Source organism: Ochotona princeps, chromosome 4, assembly GCF_030435755.1.
Source record: "Ochotona princeps isolate mOchPri1 chromosome 4, mOchPri1.hap1, whole genome shotgun sequence".
Lineage (NCBI taxonomy): Eukaryota > Metazoa > Chordata > Mammalia > Lagomorpha > Ochotonidae > Ochotona > Ochotona princeps.
The window spans coordinates 39,050,863-39,077,646 of record NC_080835.1 but is presented as its reverse complement, the minus strand read 5'-3'; the positions used below and the strand labels follow the sequence as shown (position 1 = coordinate 39,077,646).

At 41.7% G+C, this 26,784-nt stretch overlaps 2 protein-coding genes across 3 annotated transcripts in view; both read right to left on the bottom strand.

Annotated features, from left to right (window-relative positions):
• TSG101 (tumor susceptibility 101) overlaps nucleotides 1-4,176 on the bottom strand; it is a 35,674-nt gene extending 31,498 nt beyond the window's left edge. Inside the window, exon 1 of the mRNA XM_058663269.1 lies at nucleotides 3,985-4,176. Coding sequence (XP_058519252.1) covers nucleotides 3,985-4,026 — 42 coding nt within the window. The 5' untranslated portion in view covers nucleotides 4,027-4,176. The remainder of the gene's footprint in view (nucleotides 1-3,984) is intronic.
• Nucleotides 4,177-7,370: 3,194 nt separating this feature from the next.
• UEVLD (UEV and lactate/malate dehyrogenase domains) overlaps nucleotides 7,371-26,784 on the bottom strand; it is a 46,137-nt gene continuing 26,723 nt past the window's right edge. The window contains exons 8-12 of one of the 2 annotated variants that reach the window (XM_012929401.3): nucleotides 23,591-23,761; nucleotides 22,126-22,299; nucleotides 10,603-10,663; nucleotides 9,026-9,149; nucleotides 7,371-8,256 (exon numbers count right to left, since the gene is read on the bottom strand). In XM_012929401.3, the coding sequence (XP_012784855.2) occupies nucleotides 8,089-8,256; nucleotides 9,026-9,149; nucleotides 10,603-10,663; nucleotides 22,126-22,299; nucleotides 23,591-23,761 (698 nt within the window). In that variant the 3' untranslated portion in view covers nucleotides 7,371-8,088. Of the gene's footprint in view, nucleotides 8,257-9,025; nucleotides 9,150-10,602; nucleotides 10,664-22,125; nucleotides 22,300-23,590; nucleotides 23,762-26,784 lie in introns of those variants that run through there. The other variant, XR_009245309.1, reaches the window with a different exon arrangement.

Genomic DNA, 26,784 nt, shown 5'->3' with positions numbered 1-26,784 from the left:
TGTGGCCTGGGAAAGCAGTTGAGGGGGGCCCAAAGCTTTGGGACCCTGTACCCGTGTGGGAGACCTAGAGGGGGTTCCGGGTTCCCGGCTTCAGATTGGCGCGCACCGGCCCGTTGCGGCTCACTTGGGGAGTGAAACATCGAATGGAAGATCTTCCTCTCTGTCTCTCCTCCTCTCTGTATATCCGGCTTTCCAATAATAATGAATCTTAAAAAACAAACAAACAATAAAACCTTAAGACAACTGCATTTCCAAAGGTAGAGAGAATAATATAATGAACACTCTTGATCCAACAGCAGGTTTCAAAAATCATCAGCACAACCAATGTTATTTAATTTATAAATCCAATCCTTTTTCACCTTGCAGCATTCTGAATTATGACAACATACCCTATCTTAAAAAAAATGGGAACTTCATAAAAAAGCCATAGTATACTAATCACTAGTTCGATATCACCGAATACTTAGTCTGTTGTTTAAAAAAAATATATAGTTTCTTTCAATCAGGACTGAAGTAACAGATTATTTTACAAAGAGCTAAAACATCTCTTAAGGGGTTGGTACAGTGAATCCTCTGCCTACAGTGTCAGCATTCCATATGGGTGCCAGCAGCTTAAGCTGCTCCACTTCCAATCCAGCTCTCTGTTAACAGCATCGAGGACAGCTCAAGTCCTTGGGCTGTTGTATCCACAAGGGGGACCCAGAGAAGGCTCCTGTTTTCCAGCTTCTGACCAGCCCAGCTCTGGCATTTGTGACCATTTGGGGAGTGAACCAGCAGATGGAAGATATCTTTATCTAACTCTTTCAAATAAAAATAAATAATCTTTAAAATCTTTCATTGGATAGAATTTCATCCATCTCATTTCTTAACTCACACATTTCAAGTACACAGCTCAATGTTTTCCCAATACATTCGGTGTTGTTCAATTAGTATTACAATTTTAGAACACTTCTTTGTTGAGTATATTCACTCTGTATACATTACTCACCTGTCAACTGTTTAGCAGTCATCTTGGATTTCATACTGACTGTGGCAATGTTTGTGTTCAAGAAACTCATTTTACTTATAACTTTAAGGTACAAAAGAAGTGATGCTATTGTACTAGAGTCATAACTGTTCTACTTTATTGTAACTGTTGTTAATTTCGTTAGGCCTACTGTATAAACTTCATACAGATATGTAGGAAAATACACTGCACATACAGGGTCCAGCACTATTCAGTTTCCAGCATCTACCAGGGGTCCCAGAACATACCTCCCTCAGAAAAGAGGGGAATACTCTATAGCCAATTAGTAATGTGGTATCTCCACTTGGCTAACTAGGAAATGGCAATTTGAACATCAATTAAACACCTTACCTTCCCTCCAAATGTACTTTGCCTACATCTTTCATATACACAGAAATGGTCTGGATATATATGCACACACACATAATATATATCTCCTTCCAGCCACTCAGGCTCCAAACCTGGAAGTTATCCTTGATGCCTTTCCTCTGTAGCCACAGCATATCTGTCAGGAATTCTGCTCGCTCTAGTTTTAAAATATAGTCAGAATCCGATCACTTCTATCCTCACAGCTTAACTTCCTGGCTAAGCAAACAGCACCTCTCTCTCATCTAGATGAAAGTTCAAGTCTCTTGAAGGGTGTGCTTCCATCTGTACTCTTACCACCTTATAGTCTCACAGCAGCTAGTCATATATTACTTCAAAGAGTTGGTGAAAAATGGAGTTAAAAGGTAAGTTTATTTTGGTACAGAGTTAGAAATCAATGTACACTTTTAATAATATACTTTTTGCATGAACTTGTTGAAGAACCCTCTTACACATGGATTTCAAAATGTTTTACACCAAAATAAACATTTTTTAAAAGATTTATTTATTTTTGTTGGAAAGGCAGATTTAAACAGGAGACATAAAGATCTTCCATCCACTGGTTCACTCCCCAAATGGTCGCAACAGCTGGGTCTGAGCTGATCCAAAGCCAGGAGCTTCTTCCAGGTCTCCCACATGGGTGCAGGGTCCCAAGGCTTTGCACATTCCTTTACTGCTTTCCCAGGATACAAGCAGGAAGCTAGATGGGAAGTGGAGCAGCTAGAACATGAACCAGCATCCCTATGGGATCCTGGAGGTTGCAAGGCAAGAATCTGGCCCCCAAATAATCATCTTTTAGTTTAGTTTTCCCCACAACCTTTATGAAGTCACCTTCATTTATTATTTAAAACACTTTTTTAAAAAGTGGTTTCCCACATACTCCAAAGAAATGCTCAAATCTTTCCAGCGTCCCTCCCTCAATGCCCTGCACAATCTGCCCCTCCTACAAAGGCAGTCTACACCCAGGGCACCAGTGCCCTCCCCTCGGCAGTCCACCTCTGTTGTTCCTCTAGCATGCATGACAGATTCCTGCGTCTGTCCTGGAAGGTTGCTACCCACACTGTTCCAAAGTTTACTTCCTTATCTTTTTCAGGTTTCTTCCAAAAAGGCCTTCCTTTACTAGCTGATATCTGACATACTTTTTAACTGGCTTACTCCCTTCCATGATAATTTAAATCTAGAAATGTAATTTTGTCTGACTGCTCATTCTTGTATGCCCACCATATAAAACAGAGCGAGGTACCGTCTTTAATGTGCCAGCTCTCTTCTACCCACTCAGTAGTGACTTCTCCCATGTAGGGGTGGGGCATGTGTAGCCAGGGTCTGCCAAGGCAAACACAGATGTGACTTAAACTCCAATAAATCCATAGCAAACTAATTTTTTAAGTTGAAAATTTAGTATGGCCAGTGAATGACATAAATACCCAAATGGCTTTTGGCAGAAAAAAGGTTCCCTTTGCCTACACAGAAATTTCATAGATCTACCAGTAAGAATGCAAGCTTATTCTCTTGAACAATCTTAAGTATGAAGATACTTTGAAAGGTAAGTTTATTTTGGTGCAATAAAAAGTATTGTTTGTCATGAGGTAACATATAACTGTTACAGCACAGACCTTTACCTGGGTCACAATCTTTAGTTCCCTCAAAGCCTCCTCTGTAATTAAACACAACTGCTTTACAATTAAAATCAAAAGGTCTGGAAAGTACCTTTAGACAAGCTACACACATCAGTTTAGAAAGCAGTGACCTTCTCTTTAGAGGCAATCTGCCTTCAGTCAAGAAGAGGACGAGTTTTACTAGAAAAGAGCCATTTTAAAGCAAGGTTTTACCCCTAAGTACATTTCACTACAACAAACCATTTCCATTCTTGCTTGACCAAGTATCTACTTCTTTTAATCCAAGAATTAATTCTCAACCACTGAGTACACGTATCTTCAATGATCTCTAATAAACTACAGGAAAACAAAGTAAAAACTATTCTATGTTGGTGTCAGGTGTCACATTACAAAGGGTTAACAAAACAAATCACGACTTTAAAATACAAGCTGTGCGGTCCGTAAATTAAGTTCCAAGTTAATAAATTTTACGCCCTGTAAGAAGCAGAGCCTAATGACTAACAGATGAAACTTCCAGCAAATTCGCAAAACGGTAACGTTATTCTATTCACTTCACTCGGGGTAAGGGAGCGCAGGCTCCTCGGGAGTTTCTAATTAATTAAGCCGAAGCAGCCCGCGCTGCTGGTATTGAGCGCGTGGGGATGCAGAACTGAGAAGGCCAGCATCTCTGGGGGCCAACACCTAGCGGACCCCCCACTCTCGAGTTCTGCAGGACTGCGGGAGGGCTGCCTTGGGTCCAGAAACTGGCGTGTGGGGCACGGAGCGGGGCTGGCTGCAGGTGGCAGGTCCCCGCCTTTGTTGACGGCCGCTCCCCCGGCCCCTTCCCGGCCTAGGGACCCGGGCAGCGAAGGCGACAAGCGCTCGGGGCCCCGGGCCAGGCCGGCGGCCGAGGGCGGCGCGGGGACCTCGGGCCGCTCGGGAGGCTCGCTGGGCCGGACAGGACCGGCGGGTTCGGACCGGGTACAGAGGGAGGAGCGGGAGCGCGTCGGGCCTCACCTTGGACACCATTTTCTTGAGCTGGCTCTCCGACACCGCCATGACTGCCACCCAGCGACTCCCGTCCCCGCAGGCAGAGAGGGTCAGCCGCTCCGGGGCTGCCCCAGGTGGCCCCAGACAATCACGAACCCGGCGGCCAGCCCCCTACCCGCGCCTCTAATAACAGGAAGTCAGCACCACCAAGCACTTCCGCTTCCCAGACGTCACTTCCGAGGCCGCCGTCCTGCGGAGAAGTGTGGACGCGATCTTGCGGAGAATGGTGACCTCCCTGCGGGCTTGTAGCCCCAGGCCGGCTGGGTTCCGTTCAACCTAGCCCTGGTATCCCTTAGTCGGATTCCACAGACGATACGACCCTGTCCCGAGGGTGGAAACTCTGGGCCGGGGTAAGTGTGGTAGGTATTTTTTGAGTCTTAGGGAAGCAGGTGCAGGGCGGGCAAGCAGCACCACTGGCATGCGAATGAGCCCTAATGAGTGACTCATCCAGTGGGACTGGGCTGCAGAGAACTGTGCCCGCACTGACGCCCTGGTGACCATAGTAAACAGTGCACTACTAGCTGGGACGAAGTTTTCCCCTAGCTCAAAAAGATTTGCATTAAATGATGCCCAAGGTTTCTTTTAATCAGCAAGTGAATCACACCCTACCTCCACCCTGAGCTTAAAAGTCCTTCATACCACATTCACAAAGGCAAAGCATGGAACCTGCCTTTTTCAGGAAGCCTGAAAGCAGTTTCTTCTCCACGACTTCAGTGTGCCCAGATATAAATGGCAACATAGCAGCTTTCTACCTTGCACTGCGTTTGTAGATAGCCTGTCCACCGAGACTTTGAGGGCAGCCTTCTCCTCACATCCTCATTACTTGTCCAGCCCCCAAATAAAGTCCAGCCCTCAACTGAGTTTCTATTTCTCACAGAAGTTCATCATGAGAATTCATGTTAGTTATTATTCCACATCACTGCCAGTTTTTTTTTTTTTTTTTTTTTTTTAACCAGGGTCACTGTAAACCTTGGGTTGGATGATGTGAAGAACGATAATAAGGCTATGGTATTGACTCACTTGGAAGCTGGCATCTAAGATAGCACATACACAAAGATGACCCAATGCAAAGCATGTGGAAACATCATTACGAACCCTGTGTGTGTAAACACACACACACACACACACACACACACACACACACTATACCAACAGGATGACTGTGTGTGTTAGGCATACAGCTCTGGTCAAACCAAACTACAGGTCAGTCTATCCAATGCATCTGCTCTTGATGTCACTCACATACACACGACTGCAGACTGCTCTTAAAACCACAGCTTGCTCAGGAGTATCCCGAGTAATAGCAACTCCATTTATAAGGATTAGAAGAGCACCAAGTAATACACTGTCTATAAATCTTCTTGCTAACAGTTTTTAAAAATTTGAAAGCAATGTATGACATCTCGTTTCTTCATTTTATACTTAATGCATTTGTAATGATTAAGCTTCCTGAGTGCTGTGTGAAACTATAAAAAAAAATTTTCTTACTCTGAATAAACTTAATAAATCAGGCATCACTTTGTGATTTAAAAAGTGTTTATTTTATTCATTTTGCTTGACAGATAAGGACTCATAGCATAAATTGGGAATAAAATATGTATTTTTTTGCTACAATATAAAAGAGCATTTTATTCCAAGCCCCACTAAAAATACCAAGAGGTACTGCATGATTTTAGAAAAATAAGCACGAGCAGCAGCATTGTGGATGTCACAGTGAGGTGGTGCTGATGGGGGCAGTCCTGCTTCTTGGTTCATGAAACAGCATGACTGCTAATCCTCAACAGTCACGAAATAAATATAGTGAATTCATAGTAACTTGTTCTAAGATTTTGCAGTTGGATAGATTACTGTTCAAGGTCTATGAGATAACAGCTGTTGGAAAAAGCAGTTTAAAAATCAAAAGAAATTTGTTTTGAGTTATATTTTCCTGTTTCAAACTAAAGGATGGTGAGAATACATTCTCAGAGTAACACCAACACAATATGTGTATTGAAATGGCCAAGGTTATCGCTTCTTGGCCTTTTGGCTAAGATCAAGTGAAATGGCCAAGGTTCTTCTTCAGTTAACTCTGGTGGATAGCTTTCCAAGTACATGAAATACTTTAAACTTAAACTTGGGATACTGAATTTTACTCCTATGTCTGAAGTTCATCACTGTATGTATTTGTTATTGTACTAGGTCAGCATAGATGGAATATTCTCTACCTGTGACATGTCTACCTTTATAAATCATCTGGCTCCTATTTGGTTGGTGAGGTTTGGATTCACCTGATATATGGTTCTCAAACACCTTGGACTCATGTGAACCTGTGGCACAGTGGGTGCAGCCATCTCAGGACATGCGTTAACCCGTGTCAGAGTGCTGACTGAGTCCAGGCTACTGCGTACCATCAGTCCATTACTGCTGATGTGCCAGGGTGGAGTGTTTGAGGGTCAGGAACTTGAGTACCAGACAAAATTCCTGGCTACTGGCTTCAGCCTGCCCCAGCCCTGCCATTAAGGGACTGACCCAGAAGAGGGAAGATTTCTCATCTGTCTCTGCATTATCTGTTATTCTGCTTTTCAAATAAATAAATAAATCTTCTGAAAAACCCAAAACCTTGAGCTTTTTCACAGTTCTCACTAATTTGCAATTGTGTATTTATTTGTGAGATTGGATTACTATGCTTCCTATACTTGATTGTAAGGACCATGAGGACTTGTTTGTAGTCCAGGCATGTTTCCCATTAGTACCTGGTAATAGCAGGCTTCTGGAACTAACTGAATGATTAAATAAACACCTACTCAAGAAATACAACCTTCTGCTGTGTGCTAAGGATAGGTCTGGGAAGCCAGGAAAATAATGCTTCTAAAATAAAAACAAATTTTAAAGTAAACTACATGACAATGGAAATATTACTTCTTTAATTTACACAATCCCAGCTTTAAGGTCTTGTGAGAACCATTTTGATGGTTAGGCCTTTCTTTTCCCCTTTTTGGCATCTAGAAAAAGTAGAAGTTGTATGGAAAGTACCCTCAATTGTCAGGAGATTTTGGGCACTCACCAAGCCTGTTTCTTCTGTAAAATGATAATAACATTCTTCACCTCAGTGGATTATTATAAATATCTGATAAAACAAAGTGCTCATCAAACTGCATGGCATATAGGAAGTATTGATGTTAGCTGTTAGAGTCAGTTATAACTAGAGTTGTGTGACACAACAGTAATAACATGCTACCCTTCACATATAAAAATATTGCTACTGACCCATCACCAAAGCTTATATACAATGAATCTTTTTTTTTTTTTAAAGGAGTCTCTCAGAACAATTAGAATACCCAACCACTCTCTCTTAAACCCAGTGGTTTTTATGAATGCCTTATATTCTATATTTAAAGTAACTTGGCTTTCATTCATCATTTATTTCCACTAAAAACCACACATCTCTATATGGCTCTACCAATACCATAATGAGTTTATGAGACATTGGAGAGCTTATATAGTCCAGGAAGAGGTTAGATGTTATACATATATAACATATGTTCTATGTTATTTATATATTAAGAATGTTTGCTTTCCCTTTCACTATTTTAAAGTGCATGTAAAATTCTTTCCCAGTATTTGATAGCTAATACATTCAAAGAAGATGCTTTATCATTACCAGCAGCAGTAAGTTGCAAAGGAAACACTACTACCTTGAAAGGTGTGTCTTCTGAATGTATAACTTACACATCTATTAATGTTTATTACAAATGCCAAAGAATAATCTTTTTAAAAAAGTATTACTTTCAAAATACTTCCATAGTAAATTAGTTTGAGTTTAGGATACAATTGAAAACGACACTCATTGCTAATGAATGTTCATTTCTGCTACAGGTTTAAAAGAGTAGATTATCTCAAGAACCATGAAGAAAATTAGAAAATCCCTCCTTAATGACTCCTTAAGGATTCAAATTAGTTATTCAAGAAACCATCTACCTTAACCAAGCAGTTTGTACCAATAAGTAGTAAGATACGGATGTTTTCAACCTCATTGTCAACTGTGTTGGCAAAATTACATGATCTTTCTTTACAGATAATTACATGTGAGAGTCAGAATTTTAGCTGTTTTTGGAGATCATGGATTGAAGACACACTGCTCTTGAGTTTTTCAGTCACTGTGTTTTCTGTCATTGTGCTTTTAATGACTTCACATGCTCCACTGGTTCCAAGGATGCAAGGCAAACTTAAAAACACCTCATTATTTATATTATAATGTCCCTATAAAAAAAACCACAAACAGCTGAATTACTCCAAAAAAGTTAATATTATGAAATACATATTTTCCTTTTCTAGTTCTAATGCAAATGACATCAGTTGAACTTTCAATGTTTTGCTCATTTGTTCTCTAAACTCAAATCACTGTTTCAGAAAATTTCTGAGAGATATGAAGAACTTCATCCAAGACATCTTCTTTATGGGTAGATAAGCTTGCCCCCTTGTAACACAGGTAGAAGGTTGGGGGCTGAAGAAAAAGATGGTCAGAGTGGATTCCCAGGGGAGGGGCATCAGGCTGTGTGCAAATACAGAAACCTCTTCTAGGGTTTTCTTCTTATAGTATATTTTCCCCATAGCATTCCTGAATCTTCAGGAAATTGTGAGTAAGCATTTGTGCCACATCTGAGCTGTAGAGAATTTATGCTTTCAGTCAAGAGGAGAAGCAGACTGATGACCAACTGAGGCTGCTCTGCACCTCATTTTGGGGTGATTGCACTGTTGGATAAGTGATCATGGGAAGAAGTTTATGGACTGTATAAAAACTTGTTGGGGATTTCCGTAAGTTGCACGAGGGTGAGAGGGCAACTCGGTAAATGTCCGGATTCACATAACTGACAACGACAGGGCTCAGCTGCAACTGAAACTTCCCATACGTTACCATAAAAGCTGGTGACACTGAGGACGTCAGGGTTACTGTGTCAACGATTTTACTCATTTCGTATTGTTAATATGAAAGCTTAAAATATGAGAAGAGAATGGAAGTACCAGTTACCTTTGCTAGAATTGATACGGAATGCACTTTCTTTTTATCATTTACAATACTGTCAACCAGGTCAGCCACTGACAGTCCCACAGACCAAGATCTTTGGCCTTTTACCCTTAACAGTTCCATGGCTCTAGATTAAAAACAGAAACAAAAACAATAACAAAACCTTCAGAAAAATGCACAAAATATGCACACTTGATTCTGTTTAAGGTATTAACTAGGTATTTTTGCAATACAAGAAAGAATTACATGGCATTTGTTAGGAAAACCTATAATCTAATGAATTTTTTTTTCTTAAGATGTCAGGTGGTTACAGTGAAAAATGACAGGTGACCTAATAATATAAAAAGATGCTCACAGCCATTAATACATAACTGAATGTGAATTCCTAAACTACTATTGTGAATATAAAATAATCTAGCCTCTAAGGAAACTGGCAGCATCTGATCTAGAAATTCCCCTTCCATGAACTTTATCTTACAGTAGTATGCTCAAGTGTACAAGCATTTGCACAAAATCATGCCTGGTCTATTCGGAAACAATTGAGCAGAAGAGGCCTTGTTACATAAACAAACACCAAATGCAGTACTATACAGCACTTATGAAGGAAAGGGTAGATTTACATGTATAATATGGAAGGATTTCCAGCATCACTCATAAACAAAATGACTCAAACTGCAAGATGTTATGAATAGCATAAACATTAAAAATAATTAAAAATTAAAAATAATTTTTAAAATGATGGTAGTATGTTTATAGAATCCCTAAAAAAAAAGGACATGTAGACACTTCACTGTCACCAGTGTTTATCCCTGTAAGATTAATTACCTTAGCTCGCTCTTTTCCACTTTATATTTTCAGTATTTGCAGTTTCATAAGCACATATGCTTTTTGTAAAGAATGAAAAAGACATAAAATATTTAAATGTATTCCTTTTAAAAAAATCTGAGAATATATCAGCATGAGCTACATTATATACCACTCTTCTCAACAAGAGAACATTCTTTCCAGTTCTTACATTCTAAAAGTATAAACTAAAAATGTAAGAAGCTAAAAATCACCACCACTCAGACATCAGGAAAAATCTGTTATTATGACAAAGTGATAAAAGGCATGAAAATACATGGTATGTGGAGTTGAGCCTCTGGGGCACAAATCCCTAGACGGCCTCCAAGGAAAGTCAAAGACACAGGGACCTGCACTCTGTCATCCGTTCAGACTGATTTCCAAAAGCACTTACCTGTGAAGGCACATTCACTTTTAGGCAATATGGGCAAACGCTCTTCCATCTTAAAAAAATTCTTACCATCCTCAGATACCTAGATATAGCACCAGAAAATCTCTGTCTACAAATAGGGACCACGTTCTGCTCTTCACATGTCAAGCATTATCCAACAGTTTGCAAAGCACTCTTAGACTGGCTTTCAGATAAGGAATAAAAAATACAAAGTACTACTACTACTGTGCACTTTATCAGCTAGTTTTGCTTACAGACGCCTCCTAAGTACGTAATGTATCAACAGCTGTTCTTTTAGTTAAGAAGTACATGCCCATCAGATAAATGCAAGCCTAGTCAGTGTTACCTGTTGCACAGTTGCACCTGAGAGTTAGGACTCACTGCTTCTTGGCCACTCCACATAGGCACTAAAAATAAAATGAAGAATTTATATTTTTGTCAACAACTCTTAAGAGAGTAAGGTATCATAAATGATAGTTTGCAACCATGGGTGCCCGTATTAATCTTTACATAAAAATGTCTCCTCCTTCCATCAAGTTTTTCTTTAATTTTTTTTTCTTCCACTTATGGCACTGAATGTGGGATGAAAAAAGTCTTTGAACTACAATCCCCCCCCCCAAACAAAAACAAAAACAAACCATGATCCCTAAGGTCTATTTGTAGCCTCTTTTCCTGTTCTCTCTCATCAATAACAGTTCTACAAGGGCCACTTTGCAGTGCAAGTAGAAGGCTTGCTTTCCTCAGCAGGCTGCATACAACTGGCTTTCAGATGCTGTAAGCACTTGACATCTATTCAGCTCAGAACTGTACTGGGACTCATGTCTTCCATCATGTGTGGAATAATTTGGTACTCTTCTATATTGGGCTAGAATTTCCACAGCTGTTAGGGAGACCAAATCCTATTTTCTCTCAGAGCATCTTTTTTTTTTTTTTTACTACTCATTTCTTTAACATTTGTAGAAACAATTCAAATATGCAAAGCTGTAAGTGCACATACATACACACACTGAATGTTTCCATCCACTTCAACATTAAATTTGAAATTGTCAGTAATACTTTGAGGACATTTCAATTTTCACCTGTTTCTCATGAGTCAAGACAATTTTTGGTACAAATTTGTATTTGGGTAGGCAAAACAGAATAATATATTTGGGAATATAAGATTACCTAAGTGACTGGCACTGTGGTTTAGTAATCTGGGCCTCTGTCTGCAGTGCTGGCTTCCCATATGTACACTGGTTCATGTCCTAGGTGCTCCACTTCTGATCCAGCTTCCTGCTTATGGCGAGGGAAAGCAGTAGAGGATGGCCTAAATCCTTAGGCCCCTGCACCCACATGAGAGGCCCAGAGGAAGCCCTTGCCTCCTGGCTTAGTATCACTTCAGCTCCCAGCCATTTGAGGAGGAAACCAGCAAACGGAAGATCTCTTTCTCCCCTTTAGTTTTCTCTCCTTCTCTTTGTCACTGCCTTTCAAATCTTTTTTTTTTTTTAAAGATTTATTTATTTTTTACAAAGTCAGATATACAGGGAGGAGGAGAGACAGAGAGGAAGATCTTCCGTCGATGATTCACTCCCCAAGTGAGCGCAATGACCACTGCTGTGCCGATCCAAAGCCAGGAGCCAGGAACCCCCTCCAGGTCTCCCACGCAGGTGCAGGGTCCCAAGGCATTGGGCCGTCCTCGACTGCTTTCCCAGGCCACAAGCAGGGAGCTGGATGGGAAGTGGAGCTGCTGGGATTAGAACCGGCACCCAAATGGGATCCCGGCATGTCCAAGGCGAGGACCCCAGCTGCTAGGCCACCACACCAGGCCCAAAAATAAATCTTAAACTGCATTTCATATTTGACCATTCAGTGATATGTCAGGAACAAGGAACACAATATATTTCTAGATGCTTTTCTTCCTCATGCTGAAATATAAGCTGCTACAGTGCAGGGACTTTTTTTTAAGCGAGCAAAGCAAGATTTATTAAAGATCTTAAAGAAAGAAGCCTCCTGCTACAGTAACAGGAGGGGGTTTTCAGAAGAGAAAGATCCCAGGGACATGTATTCTTCTTTTGTGTTCCCTTATGTTTATTCTTTACCATAGTGTTGAGTATTCAGAAAAAAACAGAACACACACACACACACAATCCTTCAAGCCTATTTAATAGCAAAGAGGAAAATATTAACAGTTAAATGGAAAACCTGGAAGAGTTTAAGATTTTTTTTTTGTAAATAAAAGGTAAAAGTAGTTATATGAAAAAATATAAATACACGTGGACGTATTAAAGAATTTAAAAAAATTTACTCAGGATTTTACATGGATTACTTTTTTTTTTTTAAGATTTATTTATTTTTATTGGAAAGGTGTATATACAGAGAGGAGGAGAGACAGAGAGGAAGATCTTCCATCGATGATTCACTCCCCAAGTGAGCCGCAATGGCCGGTGCGTGCCAATCCGAAGCCAGGAACCAGGAACCTCTTCCGGGTCTCCCACACGGGTGCAGGGTCCCAAAGCTTTGGGCCATCCTCAACTGCTTTCCCAGGCCACAAGCAGGGAGCTGGATGGGAAGTGGAGCTGCTGGGATTAGAACCGGCATCCATATGGGATCCCAGTTCATTCAAGGTGAGGACTTTAGCTGCTAGGCCACTGTGCCAGGCCCACAAAAATTTTAAAGAAGTAATCCATGTAGGGTCCGGCGGCATGGCCTAGCGGCTAAAGTCTTTGCCTTGAACCCACCGGGATCCCATATGGGCGCTGGTTCTAATCCCGGCAGCTCCTCTTCCCATCCAGCGCCCTGCTTGTGGCTTGGGAAAGCAGTGAAGAACGGCCCAAAGCCTTGGGACCCTGCACCCACGTGGGAGACCTGGAGGGGGTTCCTGGCTCCTGGCTTCGGATCGGCACAGCACTGGCCGTTGCGCTCACTTGGGGATTGAATCATTGGAGGGAAGATCTTCCTGTCTCTCCTTCTCTCTGTATATCTGACTTTGTAAAAAATAAATAAAATCTTCAGAAAAAAATTTTTTGTTATATTCTGGTATGTTCATAATAAAAGTAAAACATTGAAGGAGTAATGACTACCAACTAAAATGTAGTATTTATAGACCTTGAAAGAGGATTTGAAGTAGCAAGGGAGATATAAGATTCACAAAGGAAGAAGAAAATCTAAAAATTATGATTACTGCTGCCACTATAGACAAAATCTCAAATTCTTTATATTTCCTCTGAGTCCTGATTACATTATGAAACAATGTTCATACAGTTTCACCAGTTCAAATATGCTTATAACACAGTCATTAGAATTGTCAAGGAAGTTTAGATGGACTTAATTATTTTTTGTTTATGCCCAGACCTCCAAACTTTCTACATATATGCATCCCAGTGTAAGTAGTCATATGAAATGTGTACTTGGTCAGTCTTGATCTTCTATTCCACTCAGGAACAAGCCCCCCAAATTTAATGAAAAATGTCCACAGGGCAGCTCTTTTCCATTATATACAGCATGCACCTCTGTGCTCAGAGTAGATGATCCAACCCTGTATTCTGAGGTCCAGTCCTTGGATTCCTGAAACATCACTTGAGTTATTTGAAGTTTATATCTGACTTAATTATTGCATCTAGAACCATCTAATTTAGCAGAAAACAAATAACCTTTGGTTATGAAAAGGTGGTATCAAGATCAACTATTCATTTCAAAACACATTTACTGAGGCCATTGCAAAGCAAGTTGACACACTAGCAGGGTGAACAGCCAGGCAATAGAACATAGTTTGATAATCTAACAAATACAATTATGAGTGTACAATAACGACTAAAATAGGTACCTGAGCTTATTAACCTGGAGAATTAAAGAAGGCTTCATGGGACAGGTGAGAGTCACAGGGTACGCAGAAAATTGCTAAGGGATTGAGTATTCAGGCACAGGAAGTGGGGAGTGCACATGCAGAGAGGCACGGAAGTGCACTGTGTACCACGCAGGAAAGTTGGCCATCTGATGGACACAAAATGAGAACAGAATGGCAGAAAAAGAAACTAGGGAGCAGAGTGGGAAATAGACACTAAATGTCTTGTCTCATGTGATTCCTTTCCAGGCTGGCACTGTCATTTGTCTTTGAAACACTGAAGAGAATGATTTTACTTAGATAGCTGCTATTCTTTTTAAAAAATTAATTAATTAATTAATTTTTGACAATCTTGACATAATTAGGGTAAAAAGGTTCAAGCACTACAGGAAGATGGGCAAAACAATTAGTTCCATATTGTTTCCTTAATATATCTGATGTAAAAGGGGATTTTAAGGGAGAAGCCCCACCCAGTCTCCCACCCACCCCAGGTCCCAGATGTGGGGCATGCTCCAAGGGTCTTGCTCAAGTGGTTTTGATAGTTCAACAGTTCTGAATTGCTGCCACTCTCACCACTCCAAGCACGATGAGGTCGTTGGAGAATCCAATGATTGACATAGTCCATCATAGAGTCTCTGTTTGCCCAATATTTTCATTGCTAACATATAGCTGAGGTGGTTGATTGACTTGTTCTGTCCTCTGTCTTTTGATGGTTAGAGTTCTAAGTCCGGAAGCTCGATTGGGGGGATGCCCAAAGAAACTCTGAGGTGTTCCCAGACCACATTCTTGTTAAGTACTAGCAAGTACAGGGCCCGACACAGTCCATTGCCCCGATTAGCTGGTGGTTGCAATTGCTGGGTTGGTTCTGTTTCCAGCCCTGTCTTCCACTGGAACCAATGGGTGTTTGCAGTCCAGCCTGGTTCTGCCTAGCACATACTCAGCCCTCACATAAACCAGTGGGAGTTGCAGCCTAGTCGGAGCGACCCACAATAACCCCCACCAGGCCCGCCCCCTACCCTGGTTTGCCATTATATGCAGCAGACTAGTCCAGTCTGTCCCACATCCCCTTCTGCTCTCACACATGTCAATGGGTATTAAAACCTTGTTCCATCTAACCAGCTCAACTAGCCAGCCGTCACGGATGTTGTTGGGTGTCTGTCTAGCCACCCCAGCCCCTGTCCTAGTTTTCATGCCCTCCAGTGGGTGGTGGTAACCCAAGAGGGAGGAGCCCACTATTTCCCTCCCAGGCCACTCCCACTCCCAGATCATGCACTCTCCAGGTGGTTCTGTGGTTTAACTTGACAGAACTAGCCCCCAGTGCCAGCTTCTGCCAGCTGATGCTGTGACTAAACCCAAACAACCCTCACCCACTCTAATTTTGTTTGCACCAGTAGGAATAATCTGCCCAGCCTGGTTTTTCCCTGATCTGGGCCACATGAGGCCCACAGGTGTTGTAGCCCTGCTTAGTCTGGTCTGCTCCCATCCCAGCTCATGCTCTCCAGTGGGAGTAGCTGTTCAGCAAGGGAACCACCCTTTATTCCCCTGCCGGCTCTGTCCCCTCCCTTCCTGGATCTCACGTGTGCTGGTTGGGTGCTGTGGTCACATCCGGCACAGGCACATCCAGCACAGGCAACCTCACCTTGGCATTCCGTGTTGTGCATTGCTTTTGTCGTGACCGAACCTGGCTCGACCCACACTCTGTTCTGGTGCTCGGATTTGCCAGTGGATGACGTGAACTGATTCAGCCTGGTCTGCCCCCGACCCATGCCAAATGTATGCCAGTGGGACACTTTCCATGACCTCTTCTGGGCTGTTTGCCTCCGTGCTTCTTGCGCTTACCTGCAGGGTCTGTGTCCTGCCAGAGGAGTTGCCCAGGCTCCTCCATCAGAACCCCTCCCAATGCCAGATTTTGCACATACCAGTGGGTCCATGAGCCAGCCCTACTCAGTTCACCTCCTGTCCTAGCAGGAACAGTGGCTTTTGGCCTTCAACCCATTCTGGTTCTTGCTGTTGGATGTTTCAGCCCAGTCACGGCTCGTCCATACCCACATATAGCTCATACATGGCTCAGTTGGGGATTGAGACCTTGCCTAGTCTGTCCCACATCTACCCTGGTCCTCCAGAACACCAGAAGGTGTTGGAGTCTAGCCCGGCCTGGTGCGTCTTGTCCCAGTCCACACTTGTGCCAAGGGAGACTACAACTGTATCCTGACCAGAACGCGATAGCTGCTATTCTTGGAAATGTTTCCAAATGCCAAGTTGTTTTACTTCAAAGTGTAGTTTTACGTGTTCTTTTGTCAATTTTATACTCATCCCTGTCTTGCCATTCACTGTAATGATAACTACCATCTGTCAGTTAATGAACTAAGGTCTTTAGATAAGTTATATAAGAAAGGGCAGAGTTGTAGAGCCAGACCAGGTTTCTGTGCATACTAGGGATGTATCCATGTGCAAATTACTTAACCTCATTGAGTCTAAAGCTTCCTCATCCATTAATTTGAAAAACCAACACCTTCACAGGTTGTTTGTAGAATTCAAATCAGACGTATAAGGCAGTTAATACTCAAAGTAGGCACTCAATAAAAATTAAAATTGCTATCTACTACTGTGATGATGGCATGCAAAAATATAACTAGTTGCTGTCAATACATGAAACCAGCAGAGGGAGCTCCTACTCCATTTCTGACTTTCTAGGTCAAGGTAAGGGATCAGATGGTACCTCTAGATGGCAGACGTGGAGAACCCACAAGAAGCACATATTTGGTTTCAGTGCCATTGATAACGGCAAGGGAGATCCATGAGTGTTTCCTCTGTTATGTTTTATTGTTTGCATATGCATTATGTGTCAAATATTTCATAACCTTTTATTTAAGTAATCACAATTTGCGTGCACCTACATCCTATTATCTCTAGTTCCCTTTGGGAGCACAAAACAATGATCACATTCATTTTATCCTACTTTTATCCTACTGCCCTTAGATCTGTCTCGCAGCAAGTCCATACACCTTCTAGCCATTTCCTATATTAGACTCTCTGCTTCCTGACACAGAGTCAGGTTTTTACACACCAGTACAGTTTCAACAGTAATAAGCACAATGCCTCAGGCATATCAAGTGCTCAATAAATATCTGAAAATAAATTCCTACACTTGTGGGGGGGGTGTGATTTAATTAAACAGGGGCTGCATTTTGTTAGGTTTAAAATTGTTCCTGTTTGAGAAAAGCTCATAAATTCTATTTTTTATTTTCTTTACATTGATAGATTAGGCTAAGGCAGGGGAAATGTTTATCAAGTCTTACCATCTTTACTTTTCTTTACAGTGTTCATGAAACCATATCCTGAAATGTTCTTATTCTCTCAATATCATACATAAAACAATTCCTTAGAAATTTTAACTTATTAGGGGGATTGCTTCAATAAATTGCAGGATATTCTATGATTGAAAATAATTTTATCTTTATGTGTTACTAGCCAATTTTTAAAAAAGATTTACTTTTATTTGAAAGGCAGAGTTACAGAGAAAAAGAGAGAGAACGAGACAGATCTTCTATCTCCTGGTTTACTCCCTGAATGGCTACAATTGTCAGAGCCTGGGCCAGCCTCAAGTTAGAAGCTTCCTCCAGGTCTCTCACATGGATGCATGGTCCATGGAATTGGGCCCTCCTCCACTGCCTTCCCAGGCCATTAGCAGGGAACTAGGTTGGAAGTAGAGCTACAAGGACTGGAACTGGTGCCCATTTCAGATCCTGGTGCCAAAGGTAGAGGCATAGCCTACTATGCCATGCCACTGGCATAGTCAAAACATTTCTAAGTCCTATCAACAAATGGAAGGGCAAGGTGGAGAATGATGTCTGCTTTAGATAAATGCCTATCTAGGCATAGAACACTTGGGAAGATGATGTAACTGTGACTACCCTTAAGTAAACAGACCAAGCATCTGGCATACAAGGTAAACCAGGGGCTGGTGTTGTGTAGTTGGCTAAGCCTCAGCCTGTAATGTCAGCATCCCACATGGACACTAATTTGAGTGCCAACAGCTCCATCTTTGACACAGTTGCCTTCTACTGTTACTGGAAAGGCAGTAGCACTTGGGCCCCTGCACCCATGTGAGACATATGGAAGAAGCCTCTGGCTCCTGGATTTGGCCTAACCCACCCTGGCCGTTGCAGCCACTGGGGAATAAGCCAGCATAGATCTCTTCTTCTGTCTCTCTCTATAACTTTGGCTTTCAAATAAATAGATGTTTTTAAAAAATTTATACATTAGGGCCTGGTGCGGTAGCCTAGTGGCTAAAGTTCTCGCCTTGCATGTGCCAGGATTCAATATAGTCACCGATTCTAATCCCAGAGGCCCGCTTCCCATCCAGCTCCCAGCTTGTGGTCTGGGAAAGCAGTTGAGGATGGACCAAAGCCTTGGGACCCTGCACCATGTGGGAAACCTGGAATAAGCTCCTGGTTCCTGCCTTTGGATTGGGTCAGCTCCAGCCGTTGTAGCCACTTGGGAAGTGAATCATCGGACAGAAGATCTTCCTTTCTGTCTCCCCTCCTCTCTGTATTCTGGCTTTCCAAAAATAAATAAATAAATAAATAAATAATAAATAAATAAATCTTTAAAAAAATTACAGTTTAGACAAAGAAGAGGTACACACACAGAAATCATTGGGTAAGAACAAACAGCGCCCCAACTAGGCTGCAGCTCCCACTGGTTGATGCAAGGGCCGAGTATGTGCTGGGCAGAACCAGGCTGGACTGCAACACCCATTGGTTTCAGTGCAACTCAGGACTGAAAACAAAACCAACCCAGCAATTGAAACCACCAGCTGATCAGGGTGATGGACTGTGCCGGGCCCTGTGCTTGCTAGAACATACAACAATCTGGTTTGGGAATACCTCAAGGTTTCTTTGGTGAGCTCCCCAATCGAACTGCTGGACTCAGAACTCTAACCAATAAAAGACAGAAGACAGAACAGGTCAATCATTCATCTCAGCTATATGTTGGCAGTGAAATATGGGGCAAACGGAGACTTTATGATGGACCATACCAATCAGTGGACGACCCCATCGAGCGAAACTTGCAGCGATTCATAACTGGAGAACTATTAAAACCACTTGAGCAAATATCTCAGAGTATGCCCCACATCCGGGACTTGGGGAGGGCGGGAAACCGGGTGGGGCTTCTCCCTCAATATCCCCCTTTACCTCAGATACATGATGGAAACAATATGGACATAATAGTATTAACCACTTCCCTATACCCCCTGAACCTTTTTTTTTAACCATAATTAACTATGTAAAGATTGTCAACAACAATACAACAAAATAAACTAAAAAAAAAAAGAACAAACAGCAATACAAAAAGAAGAAACCTTATGAGACAATATAAAGTTAGCTGTCACATAGACTACAGTAGCTTTTAGCTGAACGGAATAAAGAAATCACTGTAGAGCAGGGATAGTGAACCTTTTTGCTGCCAAGGGCCATACAAAATGATCACAAAAATTTAGCTTGCTACAGACTTACTGAATTTCAAGTCTCACCTGTGGTTGCCTTGACAAGACCAGACCCAGTGACTTTGTCAGCTGTAAATAGCCCCTGCTGGATGTCCCCCACCGCTGCTGTGAAGTGATATGATCAGAAAAACCTTCCTAGTATAAAGGGGACTTGCTCTAGACTTTGCAGGATGATATTTGAAGATGCTGAAACACAGGAGTGAGAGATTATAGGGAGGGAAACGTAGTGCATAAAGGTCCCTATGGCAGAAGCAAAGCTGTAGGGTGGGTCTGAGGCAAAGACCTGTGACTATGGGCTCTCTGACCCTAACAGCTATAATCTCTAGGCAGGTCATTCTTACCATCCCTGTATGCACCGATGGCTATCTACAACAAAACACAATAGTCACCTAATGAGATGGCTTTCTCATGACTATAATTAAGGAAGATCAGCACAATATTCTGATTTCTCTTAAGTGCCACCTGAAGGAATTTAATGGTTTGGTCAGAGTAAGTCCCTGAAAGTTTCAAGTTTCCAAAGAGATGATTTAGGAAATGAGATGAATGATTTAGGAAAGTAGAGCATATATTTAGCTTTGGATAATAAACTTTGGATAATAACTTTTATTGCATTTATGAGAAGGGAAGGTGGTAAACTGAGTGGGAAGTATGCAAAATAACCAGGCAGGCAAAAGATCAACACAGACCAGAACTCAAATGACAACAGTGAAGAAAAGTTAGCCTCTTGGGTTGTCTGCGTCCTTAGACATTCCTTCCTTTACCACATCTGTGCAACGTCTCGGTGAACACGCTTTTGTAGGATCCTGCTGATTACTCTTTAGTGTCACACAGCACTTGGAACTTGAAAAGTATTTCAGCTCAATCACATGTAAGTTTTTTTAAAGGGTTTTTTCCTATTGCCTGACTTGTGTTAGCACTGAATTTTCTATATACCAGTGCATATTCATGCGGATTTAAAATGTTATTAAATTTTTATTAAAATTATGTAAATACTACACATCCACATGACAAAATTAGAAAACACATGAAGTATATACTTTTAAAAGTTACTTCTAATTCAGACATCATCACTGTTACCACTTTGTTTAAATAGTATTAAAGTGTATATGAAACTTTAACTCCAAGAAAATAGTTTCTGAGAATGGGATTTGCTTCATGGCACAACCATTTTACATCTATCTGACTTTTTAACATGCATGGTCTTCCTCCAATTCTTCAATTAAGCATTCACCTCTTCACAGGCAGGAGGATCATTTAATATATCACGTGCCACCTCACAGTACCTTCGTGCTGATTAAAGCAATCACAATGGGCTTCAAGTGATGGAATAATGGTGAATTTCACCCAAGTTATTCTTATATCATTCTCATGATTCCTCTAATGTCTAAGAATCTAACTCATCAGTCAGCCATTCAAGGATCCACAAAATGTGATTTTAGCTGGGCTTGTCTGTAAGAATTAGCTCCAAATTTTATTCCATTACCATGTTGTACTGTACTTAACTAAGTGCCTTTGCCGGTTTGTGATTTCCCTTTCCTGGAATGTCTTTCCTACTCTGACATCTGTTTAAATTCAGTCTTCCCAAGGTCTGGTTCCATGAAGGCCTTTACAGAATGTCCTCTAGTCATGTCAACCTAAATTAAATGCTCAGTCATATACGGGTAAGCACTGCAAGGACAGCATATTCAGTTTGGTAACTAGTCATATGGTACTGCACACCTTATACAATTTTTTGGGTCTGGCAGGACAGCCTAGTGGCTAAGGTCCTCGCCTTGAACATTCCGGGATCCCATATCGGTGCCGATTCTGGTCCCAGCATCCTTGATTCCTATCCAGCTCCCTGCTTATGGTCTGGGAAAGCAGTAGAGAACAGCCCAAAGCCTTGGGACCCTGCACCTGTGTGGGAGACCTGAAATAAGCTCCCGGCTCCAAACTTCGGATCGGCTCAGCTCTGGCCATTGCAGCCACTTGGAAAGTGAATCATTGGACAGAAGATCTTCCTCTCAGTCTCTCTTCCTCTCTGTATATCTGACTTTCCAATAAAATGAAATGAAATGAAATAAAATAAAATAGACTAAGTCTTTTAAAAGTTTCTTATAAGCACTCCTTATGTTTCTCTAAGTCTGATGAGAGAAGAGGCTGTGCTCTATTAGTATGATGCTCCTTCACATCACACTGCCACCTAATACAGTAGGGGGTAAACATTCACACACCTTTGGAAATGATAAAAAACGCACAATAAGAGAATAAACTGCACTTTTATCATGTAACCAGCCTGGCCTCACAATGTGAGAGAAGTATATAAAGGGGGAAATGGACTGGCTTGGGGGATTTGGTCTAACACAAACTAACAGAAGAGTAATAGGGAGCAGAATGATACATATGAGGAGTCTATTCACAGTGCAGGGCCCAATGGATGACTCAAATGTGAAACAAAAGCCAACTAAACATCACAGTTTTGGAGTTCCCAGGTATAACAAAACTGTGATTTAGATGATTGATAACCACACACACACACACACACACGTACTTCTTACCTTTGTTTTCTCCCTGCTCACCAATAACCCAGACATCTTTGCCTGAAGTCTGTGCTTGCAAAACATTTGTAATAATATATTGTAATCTCTGTGAATCCAAATTGCATCCAATTCCAATCACCCGGTTTGCAGGAAATGCACTCAGCTTCCATGCCACATAGGCCATGATTTCCACTAAATTTTGTAGAAAAGGTGAAAATGTAATGATCTAAAAAAATTTATATCTACCTTAGTCAACAAGCAAAATATTTGGTATTTTCGCAGGTGAGGCATATTAGAGCTTTTATATAGTCCCCTTAGGTTCTAAATGCACCAAGAATGGCATTTTAACGTATACTAAAAACATTAAGATTTCAGTAAGATTTTACAGACCTTTGTTTCAAATATAGATCACTAATATTGGAATATGATTTCCTAGAATAGTTAAGCAAGTATAAAAACTGGGCAAAGAAGATCAGAAAACATTCATTTCTTTTCATGGAACAATTTTTGTTCTATTTCTCTATTAAGTAGGATTTAAATACTGATTCATATCCTACCATTATATAGTATGCGACTGTGAACAAAACACAACTAATGTTTTCTTGTCAAAAATATGTTCAAAATTAGAAAGGCCAAAGTCTCTTAACTAATTACTACAGAAAAATAGGTGAGATATATAAAATATTTTTTTGAGTTGAAACATTCAAAAAAAATCACTCACCAGTCTTTTAGTAACACTTTGAAAATATTTCTGTTCAAAGTAAAGCAGTTTCAAGGCCAGCACTGTGATGCAGAGGGTTAACCTGCCTTCTGTGATGCCAGCATACCACCTGAGCACTGGTTGAACCCTGGTTGCTGCACTTCAATCTAGCTCACTGCTAAGGTACCTAGCAAGGCAATGGAAAATATCCCAAGTTGTTGGTGCCCTGCTGCCCAGGTGGCAAACCTAGATGAAGTTCACAGTGTAATGCAGCCAGGCCTGGCCACACTCATCGTGACCACTGGGGTAGTGAACCAACAGAAGATCCTTCTCTGTCTTTTCTTCTCTCTCTCTTTGACATTCAAATAAATTTAAAAAATATTTTTAAAATAAAGCAGAACAATTCCAAGACAGTCTGCATAATGCAAAACACTCTCTGGCAGGCCCACAAGCCCACTATCATCTGATGACACCTCAGAGTCAACAAAGCCTCTTCCATTTTAGTCACTGCATGTTGCTCTTGAGGGATTAACTATTTTCTCCCTGAAGATGGTATCATTAACCCCCCAAAAATACTACGTTTCATAAACATCTATAAATTGGAACCATGCAGTTAATGCCAGTTGCACGAAGTAACTGATACAGAAATACTGCAATGAATGAAGAAATACTGTATTAATCATTACATACTGCCATTTGACTGAACACTATAAGCCTCTGACGTTTCAGGACTTCTATCATCAGACGCAGTACTGATGCGCTAATTTAAAGCAGAGCCGTTACCTGGCTGAGACGCAACGAGCAGGACGCTGTGCTGACTGTAATGTCCTAGAGCTGGCACGAGAGCTCTGAACATATCCACATTGCTCTGCACCACGTCGAGGTAGGACTGGGAGTTACCCAAGGAGTTGACTGTGAGGATCACCACCTTGGAATGAGCAGAGGCAGACAGATCTGATGAATAAAAAGAAACAATCTGAGCTCAAGATATGGGCTTTCATCAAGTTTCAGCTGCTGATAAAAAGATGATTCTCTTCCTCAAGTACACAGTTTTTAGGTCTATTGTCCACCGGTCAATCCTACCTTTTCCACAGGGAAGGTACAAAACACCAAGGGTTAGAAAAACAGTAGAGCATGGCACAATGACGTAGGGGCTAAAATCCTCACCTAGCATGTACCGGGATCCCATAGGGGTGCCAGTTACTGTCCCAGCTGCTCCCTTTTCCATCCAGCTCCCTGCTTGTGGCCTGGGAAAGCAGTGGAGGAAGGCCAAAGCCTTGAAACCCACATGGGAGACCTGGAAGAAGCTCCTGGCTCCTGGCTTCGGATTTGCTCAGCTCTGGCCATTGCGGCTGCTTGGGGAGTGAATCCACAGATGCAAGATCCTTCTCTATATTTCCTTCTCTCTGTGAACTGCCTTTCCAATAAAAATAAATCATTTAAAAAATTACTCCGTCTATTCTATCACTGTATTAATATTAAAAAAAAAAAAAAAAGGAGAAGAAGAGTATCCTAAAGGGGAAGACAGCCACAAAGATTAACAAAATGAGCTACAGGGTCCAGAGTATTGAGTTTTTAAAATGTAATTCATAAAGTTAAAAGGGCAAATACATAGTATGCTATAGGTAAGATGGACGTACAATTACATCACTGTCTTTTTTTTTTTAAAGATTTATTCATTTTTATTGGAAAGTCAGATATACAGAGAGGAGGAGAGACAGAGAGGAAGATCTTGCGTCTGATGATTCTCTCCCCAATTGACCCCAACAGCTGTTGCTGCGCCAATCCAAAGTCAGGAGCCAGGAACTTCCTCCAGGTCTCCCACGCGGGTGCAGGGTCCCAAAGGTTTGGGCTGTCCTTGACTGCCTTCCCAGGCCACAGGCAGGGGGCTGGATGGGAAGTGGAGCAGCCGGGATTAGAACCGGCACCCATATGGGATCCCGGTGCGTTCAGGGCGAGGACTTTAGCCGCTAGGCCACACCTCCAGGCCCACACCACTGTCTTCTAACTGTGGATTTATGAGTCCTCAAAATCCTTGCCTGCAAACACCGAGGCCATCTGGGGATTACAGGCAAGAAGACATATCTGGCAGGCATAACTTCAGACACTTGACTGTGGCTTCTGAGCAAGCAGCATTGCTTTTACCTGTTTTAATAATGAAGGGTTCTACTCCAAAGAGGAAGCAACTGGTTTCAAAATTTCTAAATTAAAATAATTTGGCTCAGCTTTAACTGGATTTTTATCATACTAGAGCTCAATTTTCCATGGTAACTTCTTTCAATGTGACCTTTAAGGAAGCAAATGTTAAGACTTAGGTCACAGGATGCTTAGTTTAATATCCTGTGACCTAAGTCTTTTTTTTTTTTTTTCTGACTAGGACCATTCAGATCTTTATAACATCATTCATAGGCTGTATAGAATTTCAACTTAAAAATTAGTCTGCTGTAAATTTCAAGTCCCACCTGAGGTTGCCTTGGAACAGCCAAAGAAAACTACTTCAAGAGTAGAATCTACTGTTTGCAGGCCAGACATTTCCCACCCCTGAGTTAGGAAAAGTTGGTCTATGGAGTTCACCACTCTGACTCTCAAGTTTACATGTGCTATTTTACAATTATCTTATTCTCTACTATACAGTGAGTTCTACATGCAAAAGCAGCAACCCGATATTATTAGGATGAGAAACAAGAAAGTGGCCAGCAGTGTGGCACACTGGATTGGCACTGCCCATGACCTGGGCATGGCATTCAAGCACTGGTCCACATTCCAAATGCTTTACTTTTTTTTTCTTTTTAGGATTTCTTTTCTTTTTTTTATTGGAAAGTCAAATACGCAGAGAAGAGGAGATACAGAGAGGAAGATCTTCCAGCCGATGATTCACTCCTTAAGTGGCCACAACAGCTGGAGCTGAGCCAATCCAAAGCCAGGAGCCCAGAGCCTCTTCTGGGTTTCCCAAGCGGGTACAGGGTCCCAAGGCATTGGGCCATCCTCGACTGCTTTCCCAGGCCACAAGCAGGGAGCTGGATGGGAAGCAGGGCTGCCGGGATTAGAACCAGTGCCCATGTGGGATCCCAGGTGTGCAAGGTGAGGACTTTAACTGCTAGGCTACCGTGCCAGGCCCCAGATGCTTTACTTCTGATCCAACTCCCCACCAATGTGCTTAGCACAGCAGCAGAAGACAGGCCCCTTGTTTGCACCCTTGTACTTACATGGGTGACCCAGGTAAGCTCCAAGTTCCCACCTTTGGCCTGGGCCATCCTGGGCTGCAGTGGCCACTTGGGGAGTGACCCAGTGAATAGAAGATCTCTATCTCTCTTCCTTTATGACTGTCTTTCAAACTACATAACTAAATCTTTTTTTTTTTTCAAGAAACAAGAGAAAAGCCATAAAATATATAGAATTGTATCACTTCAATCAGTATTAATAAATGAATATTGTACTCCAGGGAGACAGGAGCAGATAACAGGGTTTTTGTTCCTCATGGACTCTCTAAGGCCATGCCTCTACACAAAACAGCAGACAGAAATATTTGTGTTATGTGTACACTGGGAAATGCATTATCCAATTTTGGTTGATATTCTGACATAGATGGTAGACTGAAAAATGGAGTTTTAGATTTCAATTATGATTTTTTTCATGACTCATTTGCATATTTCTGTGTTCTACTATACCAGAGGAGATATCTGACAATGAATCAAAACCTCAAGAACCAGAAGACAACATGGGACAGGCAGTTGGTTGAGTAGTTAAGAGGCCAACTGGGATGCCTGCATCCCAGATCAAAACGCCTACATTTGAATTCCAGCTCTGCCAATTCCAGAGTACCACAAACGTATACTTTGTAAAGGCAGCAGGTAAGGGTTCAAGTATCAGAGTCCTACCACCCATGTGCAACACTTGGCCTGAGTGCCCAGCTCTTAATTTGGCAGAGCACAGCTCTAACCACTGGAGGTATCTAGGGAGTGAACCAGCAAATGAGA